The following is a 14,482-nucleotide window of genomic DNA, read 5'->3' as shown; positions in this document are numbered from 1 at the left end:
TTTTTCTTTTCTTTTTTTTTTCTTTCTTTTCTTTTTTTTTTTTTCTTTTTTTTTTTTTTGAGACAGAGTTTCACTCTTGTTGCCCAGGCTGGAGTGCAATGGTGCAATCTTGGCTCACTGCAATCTCTGCCTCCCGGGTTCAAGCGATTCTCCTGCCTCAGCCTCCCAAGTAGCTGGGATTACAGGCGTGAACCACCACGCCTGGCTAATTGGGTTTCACCAGGTAGACCAGCCTGGTATCAAACTCCTGACCTCAGGTGATCCACCCACCTCAGCCTCTCAAGGTGCTGGGATTAAGGTGTGAGCCACTGTGCCTGGCCTTTGGGGGGGTTTTGGCTTTAGGATGAACCAGACAGAGGCAGCTCTCAGGGATGGAAGAGACACAGTGGCAAACACACAGGGGATGCAGACAATCAGTGGACACTGTAAATATGCGTGGAACACAGTCCATCTCAACAAGGGGCCAGGCTATGAGCACGGTCTCCCTGGAGACACTTAGCTATCCTGATGGCACCTTGCAGGAGCTGAGGCCCTGCAATTATCCAGGTGCTGGTTTCCAAGGCAACAAAAATCAGAAGGTAAAGTCAACAGGACCTTGTTTATTCTTGCAACCTGTGAATCCAGGGAGAATACAGGCAGCACCAGGGTATTTGACTAAAAGCAACATTCCATTCCCCAAACAGGCTAGATGATAAAGCAGCTCCTGGGCTGTCACCTTTAACACAGGGAAAGCCCTTTCACCCTAGAACTACAGTTGCAAAGAAATCAGGTAATAGATTTTGTTTTCATCAGACCAGGTGTGGTGGCTCAAGCCTGTAGTCCAGCACTTTGGGAGGCTGAGGCAGGTAGGTCACCTGAGGTCAGGAGTTCAAGACCAGCCTGGCCAACATAGTGAAACCCCATCTCTACTAAAAATACGAAAATTAGCTGGGCGTGGTGGTGCACACCTGTAGTCCCAGCTACTCAGGAGGCTGAGGCAGGAGAATCACATGAAAATGGGAGGTGGAGGTTGCAATGAGCCAAGATCACACCATTGTACTCCAGCCTGGGCGATAGAGTGAGACTCCCACCATCTAAAAAAAAAAAAAAAAAAAAAAAAAATTGTATTCATCAGCTATTGCCATAGTAACACTGTATAACAAACTATCCTAAATCCAATGGCTTAAAACAGTAGCCAATTCTTCTCACTCACATGCCTTTGGTTTGACTGCGAATCAGCTGATCTAGGCTGCACTCAGCTGGGATGTGTTGGGTCCAGGCCTGCTGTGTGTGTGTCTAGGTCTGCTGTGTGTATCTCTAGGCCTGCTGTGTGTGTGTGTCTAGGTCTGCTGTGTGTGTCTCCTCCTCCTCGGACGTTTCCTCTCCAGGGCACAAGAAGCCAAGCCAACCCAAATATGGCATGCCTATTTCAAGCCTCTGCTTGCCTCCTATCTGTTGATATCCCATTGGCCAAGGTAAGTTACAAGGTCAAGCCCAACGACAATGGGAGATGAAGACCACTTCTGCCTGCTGGGAGTCAGTGTCAAAGGTATGAATGCATAGTCCAACTACAAGAGAGTGAAGAATCGGTATCAGTAATTCAATCTACAATTTTTGAAGGCTACTCTATTAGCCTCTTTTGATGATGCAACAAGAAGGACCAGAGGAAGTAATATCGCACAGCAACCTGCCCCAGACGGAAAGGAATATGTTCAATCCAGGGGCACAGTGGCTCATGCCTGTGATCCCCACACTTTGGGAGGCTGAGACAGGAGGATTGTTTGAGTCCAGGAGTTTCAAGACCAGCCTGGGCAACATAGTGAGACCCCCATCTCTACAAAAAATAAAAAGTTATCTAGGTGTGGTGGCACATGCCTGTAGTCCCAGCTACTCAGGAGGCTGAGGCAGAAGATCACTTGAGCCTGGGAGGTCAAGGCTGCAGTGAGCTATGATCACACCACTGCACTCCAGCCTGGGTGACAGAGTGAGACCTTGTCTCTAAAAGAAAAAGAAATATGTTCAATCTGAGCAGTAAGATAGTTAAAATATTTTTAAGAGATCTTTAAGATTATTAAGGATGGCCAGGCATGGTGGCTCACGCCTGTAATCCCAGCACTTTGGGAGGCCAAGTTGGGAGGATCACTTGAGGCCAGGAGTTTGAGACCAGCCTGGCCAACATGGCAAAACCCCGTCTCTAATAAAAATACAAAATAATTAGCCAGGCATGGTGGTATGTGCCTGTAATCCAAGCTACTTAGGAGGCCAAGGCAGGAGAATCGCTTGAACCCAGGAGTCAGAGGTTGCAGTGAGTCTCATGGAGTGGCAGTCTGGAAATGTAGCTTGGCTTCCATGAGCTATTCTGCTTGCCCTAGGTTAGTCCCATCCTTGGCCAACACCCTGCAAAAGGTTTGGTTTGCATCTACCTGGTGCTGACATCATTAAAGGTCTCACACCTGATTCACTTGGCCCCGCTTGAGCCTCTTGTATCCTGTTAGCCTTTTTCCTTCATAAGGTTTGTTTTGCTGTTCTTTTTCTAAGTCCTCCTCTTTTTTTTCTTCTTTTTTTTTTTTTTTTTTTTTGGAGGCTGTCTCACTCTGTTGCCCAGGCTGGAGTGCCGTGGCGTGATCATAGCTCACTGCAGCTTCAACCTCCCTGCTCAGGTGATCCTCACACCTCAGCCTCCCAAGTAGCTAGGACTATAGGCATGCACCACCATGTCCAACTTAACTCCTTATTTTGCATGCTGAGCTCAATAATATGCAACTGTTCTTCTTCTTTTTTTTTTTTTTTTTTGAGATGGAGTCTCACTTTGTCGCCCAGGCTGGAGTGCAGTGGCACGATCTCTGCTCACTGCAAGCTCCGCCTCCCAGGTTCACTCCATTCTCCTGCCTCAGCCTCCCAAGTAGCTGGGACTACAGGCGGCCGCCACCACGCCTGGCTAATTTTTTGTATTTTTAATAGAGATAGGGTTTCACCGTGTTAGCCAGGATGGTCTCGATCTCCTGACCTCGTGATCCACCTGCCTCGGCCTCCCAAAGTGCTGGGATTACAGGCGTGAGCCACTGTGCCCTGCCGCAACCATTCTTGTTTTATAACATAAATCTGTAAGCCTATGAATTTCCCACTAGTTTCAGCCTTAGCTACATCATGAAGGTTTTGGTATGTAGTAACGTCACTGTTGTTCATTCTTAAATACATCAAATTTTCTTTACATTTCATCTTTGCTTGATGAGTTTATTTAGAAGTGTATTTTTAATTTATGTATCTGTGGAGTTTTTAGAAGATACCTTTTAATGATTTCAAATGTAATTGCAACATGGTCAGAGAATGTGGCCTGTATGATACCACTCCTTTAAAATGTATTGAAACTTGCTTTGTGTCCTACCTAGTATTTGGTCAGTTTTTGAAAATGTTTCTTGTATTTGAACAGAACATGTATTCTCTAACTCTTGGACACTGTATTAGTCTGTTCTCATGTTGCTAATAAAGATATACCCTAGGGCCGGATGTGGTGGCTCACACCTGTAATCCCAGTGCTTTGGGATGCCATGCCGGGCGAATCAAGAGGTCAGGAGTTCGAGACCAGCCTAACCAACATGGTGAAATCCCATCTCTACTAAAAATACAAAAATAGGGCCGGGTGCGGTGGCTCAAGCCTGTAATCCCAGCACTTTGGGAGGCCGAAGCAGGCAGATCACGAGGTCAGGAGTTTGAGACCAACCTGGCTGACATGGTGAAACCCCATCTCTATTAAAAACACAAAAATTAGCTGGATGTGGTGGTGTATGCCTGTAGTCCCAGCTACTTGGGAGGCTGAGCCAGGAGAATCACTGGAACCCGGGAGGCGGAGGCTGCACTGAGCTAAGATCACACCACTGCACTCCAGCCTGGGTGACAAAGTGAGACTCTTTCTTGGAAAAAAAAAAAATACAAAAATTAGCCAGGCATGGTGGCATGCACCTGTAATCCCAGCTACTCAGGAGGCTGAGGCAGGAGAATTGCTTGAACCAAGGAGGCGGAGGTTGCAGTGAGCAGAGATTGTGCCACTGCACTCCAGCCTGGACGACAGAGCAAGACTCTGTCTCAAAAAAAAAAAAAAAAAGACATACCTGAGACTGCGTAATTTACAAAGGAAAGAGGTTCAATTGATTGACAGTTCCACATGGCTGGGGAGGCCTCACAATCATGGCAAAAGAGTAAGGGACATCTTATATGGTGGCAGGCAAGAAGAACTTGTGGACGGAACTCCCCTTCATAAACCATCAGATCTCGTGAGACTTATTCACTATCAGCACAGGAAAGACCCACCCCATGATTCAATTACCTCCCACCGAGTCCCTCCCACAACACGTGGGACTTATGGGAGCTACAAGTCAAGATGAGATTTGGGTGGGGATGCAGCCAAACCATATCAGACACACAGTTCGAAAGATATTTATTAGGCCAAACTTGTTCACTGTTGCTTCAGTGATCTGTTGGTGCGTAACTAACCACTGCAGATTTTAGTGGCTTAAAACACTTTATTTTGTCATGAATCTGCACCCTGGGCTGGACTCAGCTGGGCAGTTCTGCTAGTCTTTCCTACGACTGTATTCAGCTAGCAGATTGACTGAAGGCTTGGCTCAGCTGGGACGTTGGGATGGGTAGGACTCTCTTCCTCCTCACGTACTCCCAGGCCCTTTACCTCTCTCATGGGTCTCTCCAAAAGAGTTGCTGGACTTCCTACATGACTTACAGCGCTCCAGGAACACAAAAACAAAGGTATCCGGCTTTTTTAAGGCTTAGAGTTGGAACTGGTAGAATATTGCGTCTGCCACATTCTATTTGTCAAAATAAGTTCCAGCCCAATCCAGATTTAAGTGGAGGGGCTACACAAGGGAATGGATACCCGGAGAAGTGGTTCATTTGGAGACTGCTAATATAATAGACTGCTACAATTGTATTTTTCAGCTGTTTGAACTGTTAATTACTAGAAGAGATATACTTAACCCACACTCACACTGTAGCAATAAGGATGGATTCCTCAGTTTCTCCTTTATGTTCTCTTAGTTTTGAGCCTTAAATTCTTTTTTTTTTTTTTTTTTTTTTTCCCAGACAGGGTCTTGCTCTGTCTCTCATACTGGAGTGCAGCAGTACAATCATGGCTCCACTGCAGCCTCAACCTCCCCAGTTCAAGTGATCATCCCACTTCAGCCACCCCAGTAGCTGGGAAACAGCCATGCACCACTATGCTTGGCTAATGTTTTAAATTTTTGTAGAGATAGGGTATCACTATATTACCTGGGTTGGTCTGGAGCTCCTGAACTCAAGCAATCTTCCTGCCTTGGCCTCCCAAAGTGCTAGGATTATAGGCATAAGCCACTGCAGCCAGCCTGGCCTTAAATATTTGAGGCTATATTATTAGGTGCATACAAGTTTAGAATGGTTATACCTTGCTTATGAATTAAACTTTTTATTGCATATATGGCCCTCTCTATCACTAGTAATTCTAATTCTTTTAGTCTTAAAATCTATTTTGCCTTCTATTAATATTGATATGCTATACTTATTATGGTTAACATTTGCGTGGTAAATCTTTCTCCATTCTTTTACTTTGATCTTTGATCTTTTCTGGGTCCTTAATGGGTGTGTCTCTTTTTTATTTATTTATTTATTTATTTTTATTTTTAGACACAGTCCCACTGTCACCAGGCTGGAGTGCAGTGGCACAATCTCGGCTCACTGCAACCTCCGACTCCCTGGTTCAGGCTACTCTCCTGCCTCAGTCTCCGGAGTAGCTAGGATTACAGGCACGCACCACCATGCCCAGCTCATTTTTTAAAAAATATTTTTAGTAGAGATGGAGTTTCACCATGTTGGCCAGGATGGTCTCAATCTCCTGACCTCATGATCCGCCCACCTCATCCTCCCAAAGTGTGGTGTGTCTCTTATAAGCATATAGCTGGTCTTTGTTTATTTTTTGAGATGGAGTCTCACTTTGTCACCCAGGCTGGAGTGCAGCGGTGTGATCTCAGCTCAGTGCAATATCTGCCTCCCAGGTTCAAGTGATTCTCCTGCCTCAGCCTCCTGAGTAGCTAGGATTACAGGCATGCGCCACCACACCTGGCTAATTTTTGTATTTTTAGTAGAGACAGGGTTTCACTATATTGGTCAGGCTGGTCTCAAACTCCTAACCTCAGGTATCCACCCATCTCAGCCTCCCAAAATGCTGAGATTACAGGTGTGAGCCACTGTGCCCGGCCAGAAGGTCAGATTTACAAGGGTTCTGCAGATGTCCCTGAGGCAGCTAGAGGCCTCACAGTGTGTCAGTTTAACTCTGAATTTCTGCTTTCACTTTGATTTTGGCATCTGAGGCTTTCTTATTCAGCTCAGTAACACTTAAAAAAAAACTTTTGAGTGGTTTGTACAGCATTTTAAATTGTTGCTGCAGAAGGGTTGATCTGAGTATTTTGTTCACTATACTGTCAGAAAAGGGAATCTATTATTTCTTTAAATATTTCCTCCTCTCCATCTCTTTCCCCTTCCTCTTGGAACTCACAGTTCACATATTAGAACTCCTGGATCTCTCCTCTAACTGTTCTGCCCTTCCTTTTATAATTCCCATCTCTTTATACTTGTTCTCTGGGTTTTGAGATTTTTTTAAATTTTATCTTCTAGGTCTCTCATTTTGTTATCAATGTTTACCATTCTCTCTTCCATTAATTTTTTAAAATTATGATTTGCTGTTGTTGTACAGTGTCTTTTCTTTTATTTTTCTTTTCTTTTTTTTCTTTTTTCTTTTTTTGACGCAGATTCTCACTCTGTCACCCAGGTTGGAGTGCAGGGGCGTGATCTTGGCTCACTGCAACCTCCACCTCCGGATTCAGGCAATTCTCCTGCCTCAGCCTCATGAGTAGCAGTGATTACAGGTGTACACCACCACACCTGGCTAATTTTTGTATTTTTAGTAGAGACAGGGTTTTGCCATGTTGGCCAGGCTGTTCTTGAACTCCTGACCTCAGATGATCCACCTGCCTCAGCCTCCCAAAGTGCTGGGATTACAGGCATGAGCCACCGCGCCCAGCCAAATACAATGTCTTTTTATGCCACTGACAATTCTTCTAAGATGGAACCATGGTGATAGTGATGGTGGTGATGATGAAGACGGTGATAGTGATGCTGATAGTGATGGTGGTGATATGATGATGGTGATGGTGGTGATGATAGTGATGGTGGTGATAATAGTGCTGATAGTGATGGTGGTGATAGTGATGGTGGTGATGTTGATGGTGATGGTGATAGTGATATGATGATGGTGGTGATGATGGTGATGGTGATAGTGATGGTAATGATGGTGTTGGTGATGGTGATGATGGTGATGATGGGGGTGATAGTAAGGGTGATAGTGATGGTGATGGTGGGGGTGGTGCTGGTTATGATGGTGAATGTGATAGTGATAATGATGGTGGTGATTATAGTGATGGTGATAGTGAAGGTGGTGTTGATGACGGTGGTGGTGGTGATGATGCTGATAGTGATGGTGGTGATGATGGTGACAGTGATGTTGGTGATGATGGTGGTGATAGTAATGGTGATGATGATGATTATGACGATCATGAAGGTGATGGTGACAGTCACCATGGTGTCACCATGGTGGTGACGATGGTGATAGTGATGATGGTGGCGATGATGGTGATATAAAGTTTCCATTCATTCATTTACCATTATGTGAGATATCCTACTTTTTCTTCTTCTCTCTGGCACCTCGGTCCCCTTAAGTCATTGACATTTTCTTATTCTCACTCATAGCTCTTTGGCTTTCAGGGGGAGCCTTTAGGGTCTCCTATGCAGTGGAGAAAGGTAAGGTAATAGGCAGGATGCTACTCTTGTGATGAGCAGCAGGAGGAAGTGTTCAGATCTCAGAGCTGAAGTTGTTGGCAGCTCCCATGTTCAGGGATAGGGAACTCTCCCAGTCCTCTCAACCCACAGAGCTCTCAGACTGTATTAGTTTGTTTTCACGCTGCTGATGAAGACATACCTGAGACCGGGCAATTTACAAAAGAAAGAGGTTTAATGGACTCACAGTTCTACGTGGCTGGGGAGGCCTCACAATCATGGTGGAAGGTGAAAGGCACTTCTTACATGGTGGCAGACAAGAGAAGAATGACAGCCAAGTGAAAGGGGTCTCCCCTTATAAAACCATCAGATCTCGTGAGACTTATTCACTACCAAGAGAACAGTCTGGGGGAATCATGGGGGAAATCACCCCCGTGATTCAATTATCTCTCCCTGGGTCCCTCCCACAACACAAGGGAATTATGGGAGCTACAGTTAAAGATAAGATTTGGGTAGGGACACAGGCAAACCATATCACCCACATTCTCCCCAGGCCAGAGAGGCCCTACTAGGTCCTCATAAGGAGACTGCATGCATGGGACCCAAGGGGATCCTGTTCCTCTTGGGAATCCCAGAGTCCTGGGCCCTATACCAGGCCTCTGAGTTCCTGATCCCCTCACTGCTGGTCCGCTGGAGAGTGAGAGTCCCTGTGGCTGCTTCCTTTCCTAGAGATGTGAGGTGAGCTCACCGTGTCACATGAAGGTTTCAGGCCCTGCTGTCGGACTTCCCCCTTCCTGGCTGCTCCTTAGCTCAGGACATGGAACTGAATACAAGTTGGGAGGAACATTCAGTCCTTAGCTCAGGACATGGAACTGAATACAAGTTGGGAGGGACATTCAGTCCTTAGCTCAGGACATGGAACTGAATACAAGTTGGGAGGGACATTCAGTCCTTAGCTCAGGACATGGAACTGAATACAAGTTGGGAGGAACGTTCAGTCCTTAGCTCAGGACATGGAACTGAATACAAGTAGGGAGGAACATTCAGTCTACTCCTCCGACTCTCTACCAATTTTTTTAACAGCTGGTAGACGAAGAAAGCATGTCTGTGGGCCATCTATTTACAATTTTACTCTTGCATATTCTTTTTAGGAATAATATGTTATTTTGTTTGTTTTTTGAGACAGTCTCACTCTGTTGCCCAGGCTGGAGTGCAGTGATGCGATCTCAGCTCACTGCAACCTCTGCCTCCTGGATTCAAGCGATTCTCCTGCCTCAGTCCCCCAAGTAGCATATGCCACCACGCCCAGCTAGTTTTTGTATTTTTAGTAGAGACAAGGTTTCACCATGTTGACCCGGCTGGTCTTGAACTCCTGACCTCAGATGATCTGCCCACCTCGGCCTCCCAAAGTGCTAGGATTACAGGCGTGAGCCACTGTGCCTGCCCAGGAATAATATGTTATTGCACTTATATGGATGTACCTTAATTTATTTAACCAGACCACTTCCCAGGTTTTAATTTTTAATATCATACCATACAATGTATTGTCTTTACAGATTCTTCACCAGCCTGCTATTATTATTCTAAATTTGCAATACCCAATTCCCAAAGCTCCACGATGATAATAATAACAATATTACCATTTACTGAGTGCCTGTTAAGTGCTAAGGCCCAGTACTAGGACCTTATATGTATTAACTTATTTAATGTGTAGTACAGCTTTATTTTCATCCTGATTTTACAGACAATGAAACTAAGTCTCATAGATATTGTATGACTTGTTCAAGGCCACACAGCTGGTAGGTGATGGAGCCAAACTTCAAAGTTCTCATGTTTTTCTCCATCCTATTATACACAGACAATGCTGTGTGTCAGGCTTCCAGCTCAGAGTTTGCAGTGTACTAACCATACTTCCCTCTCCAGGAGAGGTTAGCTGCCTGGATTCAGATACTTGTAAGGCAGTCACCTCTCCCCAGCAGTGTAGAGAGGACAAATGAGATAATGCACCTGTAAGTACTTTAAAACTTTTAGCATGCCATACAAACAGAAGGGATAATTAAGAGATTATTGTGGAGTATACAGATAACCTTGTTTATTTAAAGCACATTAGCCCATTGACACATGTGGAGATGTCCAGAGACCTGGTCAAATCCTCAAATCGAATATTGCCGACAGCAGAAGAATTTCTCCCATAAAATGCCATAATGTGTCATTTAAAAATGTAAGTAACTCTTGGCCTGGCACGGTGGCTCATGCCTGTAATCCCAGCACTTTGGGAAGCTCAGGCAGGTGGATCACTTGACGTCAGGAGTTTGAGACCAGCCCGGCCAATGTGATAAAACCCCATCTCTTCTAAAATATAAAAATTAGCCAAGCATGGTGATGTGTGCGTGTAATCCCAGCTACTCAGGAAGCTGAGGCAGGAGAATAGCTTGAACCTGGGAGGCAGAAGTTGCAGTGAGCCGAGATTGCACCACTGCACTCCAACCTGGGCGACAGAGCGAGGCTCTATCCCAAAAAAAAAAAAGAAAAAAAGAAAAGTAAATAACTCTTTAAAATGTTTAATGATTGTATAAACACAAGGCATAAAGCTATAAAGATTTTAAGAAAATAGAGACAGAGTCTTGCTCTGTTGTTCAGGCTGGTGTGCAGTGGTACAATCATAGCTCACTGCAGCCTCAAACTCCTGGACTCAAGCAACCCTCCCACCTCAGCCTCCCACCATGCCTGGCTTATTTATAAGGATTTAAAGTTATTTGTGAGTGTTGTCTGGAGCACTTGCTGAAACTGTTTTGTGAATCAGTTTTTCTTAATTTCTTAAAACTGAATGAGGAATGAACCCTGTGTGAACTGGATGAGCCAAAAAACTGTTCTGAATTCCAGTCCACTCTTTAGTGGTTCAAAATTCCTATTTCTGTCTCAGAAACATTGCTTTCTTTGGATTCTCCAATTTCACCTCCCTTCTATTTCAATACTAGTGTTTGGCCTTTTTTTTTTTTTTTTTTTTCTTTTTGAGACAGAGTCCCGCTCTGTTGCCCAGGCTGGAGTGCAGTGGTGTGATCGCAGCTCACTGCCACTTCAGCCTCCTGGGATCAAGCAATTCTCATGCCTCAGCCTCCCAAGTAACTGGAATTACAGGCATCCACCACCACGCCTGGCTCATTTTGGTATTTCTAATAGAGATGGAGGTTTCACCATGTTGGCCAGGCTGGTCTCAAACTCCTGGCCTCAAATGATCTGCCCACCTCAGCCTCACAAAGTGCTGGGATTACAGGTGTGAGCTACCATGCCAGGCCTAGTATTTGGCCTTCCCCATTTTTTTTTTTTTTTTTTTTTTTTAGGCAGAGTTTTGCTCTTGTTGCCCAGGCTGGAGTGCAATGGTGCGATCTCGGTTCACTGCAACCTCCGCCTTCCGGGTTCAATCAATTCTCCTATCTCAGCCTCCCGAGTAGCTGGGATTACAGGTGTGAGCTACCATGCCAGGCCTAGTATTTGGCCTTCCCCATTTTTTTTTTTTTTTTTTTTTTTTTTAGGCAGAGTTTTGCTCTTGTTGCCCAGGCTGGAGTGCAATGGCGCGATCTCGGTTCACTGCAACCTCCGCCTTCCGGGTTCAATCAATTCTCCTATGTCAGCCTCCCGAGTAGCTGGGATTACAGGCGCCCGCCACCACACCCAGCTAATTTTTGTATTTTTTAGTAGAGACAGGGTTTCGCCATGTTGGCCAGGCTGGTCCCGAACTCCTGACCTTAGATAATCTGCCTGCCTCGACCTCCCAAAGTGCTGGGATTACAGGCATGAGCCACCGCACCCAGCCATATTTGGCCTCCTGTGGGAGGTCATTTCCACAAACAAGCAAGACTTTCTAATCATTTTCCAAGGATTACAAAGTCTTGACTCATAAGTGATACAAATTCATGCCATGATTTGTAGTATTTGTAGCAAATGACAAATGATACATATTACGTGCATTCAAGGTCGTCAGGGAGTTGGTTTTTGTTTTGTTTTGTTTTTGAAACAGGGTCTTACTCTGTTGCCTAGGCTGGAGTACAGTGGCACGATCATAGCTCACTGTACCCTTGACCTCCTGGGCTCAAGTGATCCTCCCACCTCAGCATTCCAAAGTGCTGGGACTGTAGTTGTGAGTCACCACGCCCAGCCTTCCAGGGAGTTTAGATCTGTGACTAAGCAAAAAAAACAAATCTGGAGGCATCACTTTACCGGACTTCAAACTATACTATAAGGCTATCGTCACGAAAACAGCATGGTACTAATATAAAAATGGGCACAGAGACCAATGGAACATAATAGAGAACCCAGAAATAAAGCCAAATACTTACAGCCAACTGATCTTCAACAAAGCAAATGAAAACAAAGTGGGGAAAGGACAGCCTATTCAACAAATGGTGCTGAGATAATTGGCAAGCCACATGTAGAAGAATAAAACTGGATCTTCATCTCTCACCTTATACAAAAATCAACTCAGGATAGATCAAAGACTTAAATCTACAACCTGAAACCATAAACATTCTAGAAGATAATGTCAGAAACACCCTTCTAGACGTTGGCTTAGGCAAAGACTTTGTGACCAAGAACCCAAAAGCAAATGCAACGAAAACAAAGATAAATAGATGGGACTTAATTAAACTAAAAAGCGTCAGCACTGCAAAAGAAATAATCAGCAGAGTTAACAGACACCGCACAGAGATTGGACTTTGGGGACTCAGGGTAAAAGGTGGGGGGTGGCGAGAGATAAAAGACTACACATTGGGCCAGGTACGGCGGCTCACGCCTGTAATCTTAAGGGATAGCTGAGCTCCTTCTAGGAGGTTCTGATTCAGTAGATCTGGGACAGTCAAGAATCTGTAATCAGCTGATCTTTATCAAGAGCTGATTTTGGGCTAGCTCACGTGCTAAGTGTTTGGTGAGTTCGTGTTCTCAGTTTATATCTTCATGACTATTTGAGCAATGTCAAGCCATAACCCATGTCGTCAATGACACCCCCGTTTTACAGGTGAGGAAATTGAAGCTAAGAACATCCAAAAGGGTTGGGGGGGCGGGGGAAGCTGCTAAAAAAAAGTTATGCAACTAGTACACCTAGTAACTGGTCGACTGGAGATTCCAGCTCAGGCCCAGCAACTCCAGACCCCACTCTCTCAATCACTGTGCGACATAAGGCTTTTGGGGGAGCTTCTGGTGATTTTAGTGATTAGTCAGCTTTTCGCAAAGCCTCCTAGAGGCCCATGCCACTCTCAAAGGGTGCATGTGTTTGAAATTTATGGCCCATCCCCCTCCAGTGTTTCTGGAAGGAAAATAGTGTAGAAACAAGATCATCGGAGGGAAAACGACGAGCAGGTGAACCTCTTATCAGCATTTCCCAGCCTTTGGGCTACTCCGCGAGGTCCTGGTCTCACAGGCGGACCCAATCTGGGAACCAAGGGAGACTCTTTCTGTACACCTGGCACTTCTTGTCACGCCCCGTCCCCCGAACACCCAATCCCAAGCCCGTTGGGCATGACTGACGTCCACTCAGAGCAATTATACTTGGCCATGGTGGACGATCGCTCCGCCTCCCGGGCGACCCCGCCTCCCTTTCATTCTGGAAGAAAGAACCTCAGCCTGGGCGTCCAATGAGAAGCGCCTTCACCTCAAAGATCCCGCCTCTTTCGGCGTCGACCCCGCCCCGAGGCCGGAAGGGACGCCCGCCTCCCTTAGCGAGATGAGCCAATCGGAGGGCTCTCACGGCCGGATGGACGGCAGCCGGCCCAATCCGCCGGGCCTCACGCGGCGCCGCCCCGCCCCTCCGCCGGGCCCGAGTGGCTGCCGGGCGACGAGTGCGGGCCTCGGAGCGACGGCAGCGGCGGCGGCGGCGGCGGCGGACGCGGCCTGAGGCGAGCGGCGGGGCGTGGGGCGGTGCCTCGGCCCGGGATCGCCCTCGCCGGCGGGAGCGTCCATGGCCCGCGGGCGCCGGCGGGGCGCGGCCGCGGCCTGAGGGGCCATGTCCGGGGTGGTGCGGACCCTCAGCCGCTGCCTGCTGCCGGCCGAGGCCGGCGGGGCCCGCGAGCGCAGGGCGGGCGGCGGCGCGCGCGACGCGGAGCGCGAGGCCCGGAGGCGCAGCCGCGACATCGACGCGCTGCTGGCCCGCGAGCGGCGCGCGGTCCGGCGCCTAGTGAAGATCCTGCTGCTGGGCGCGGGCGAGAGCGGCAAGTCCACGTTCCTCAAGCAGATGCGCATCATCCACGGCCGCGAGTTCGACCAGAAGGCGCTGCTGGAGTTCCGCGACACCATCTTCGACAACATCCTCAAGGTGACGCGCGACCCCCCGCCCAGCACCTGCACCCAGGTGGGCCGGGGCGCTAACCCCCGCCCCGGGCCCCTCCGTGGTCCGCCGCCGCGGGCGGGGACCTCTGGGGCGAGGATGCTGGATCCAGCCCTACCTGCACCCCACTCCCCGCCACCCATCCCCCGAGGCCTGCTGGCGTCGCCTCTGCCCCACTCCCTCTCGCCCTTTTTGAGATGGGGTCTCGCTGTGTTTCCCAGGCTTGAGTGCAGTGGCGCCCTCACAGCTCACTGCAGCCTCGACCTCCCAGGCTCGAGCCCTACTCCCTCGTTGGCCTCCCAAAGTAATGGGATTACAGGCGCGCACCACCAGCCCAGCGAATTTTTAAGTTTTTTGTAGAGATGGGGTCTT

The 14,482-nt window shown here is 47.4% G+C and overlaps 1 protein-coding gene across 2 annotated transcripts in view; it reads left to right on the top strand.

The window, feature by feature from the left end:
• The first annotated feature begins 13,633 nt into the window (after positions 1-13,633).
• Positions 13,634-14,482, top strand: part of GNA12 (G protein subunit alpha 12) — a 124,677-nt gene continuing 123,828 nt past the window's right edge. The window contains exon 1 of one of the 2 annotated variants that reach the window (XM_024241225.3): positions 13,634-14,098. In XM_024241225.3, coding sequence (XP_024096993.2) covers positions 13,790-14,098 — 309 coding nt within the window. In that variant the 5' untranslated portion in view covers positions 13,634-13,789. Of the gene's footprint in view, positions 14,135-14,482 lie in introns of both variants that reach the window. The other variant, XM_054545583.2, reaches the window with a different exon arrangement.

The sequence above is a fragment of the Pongo abelii genome, chromosome 6 (assembly GCF_028885655.2).
Source record: "Pongo abelii isolate AG06213 chromosome 6, NHGRI_mPonAbe1-v2.0_pri, whole genome shotgun sequence".
Classification (NCBI taxonomy): Eukaryota; Metazoa; Chordata; class Mammalia; order Primates; family Hominidae; genus Pongo; species Pongo abelii.
Note: the sequence above shows the minus strand (reverse complement) of the source record. Positions and strands in the feature narration are given on the sequence as shown.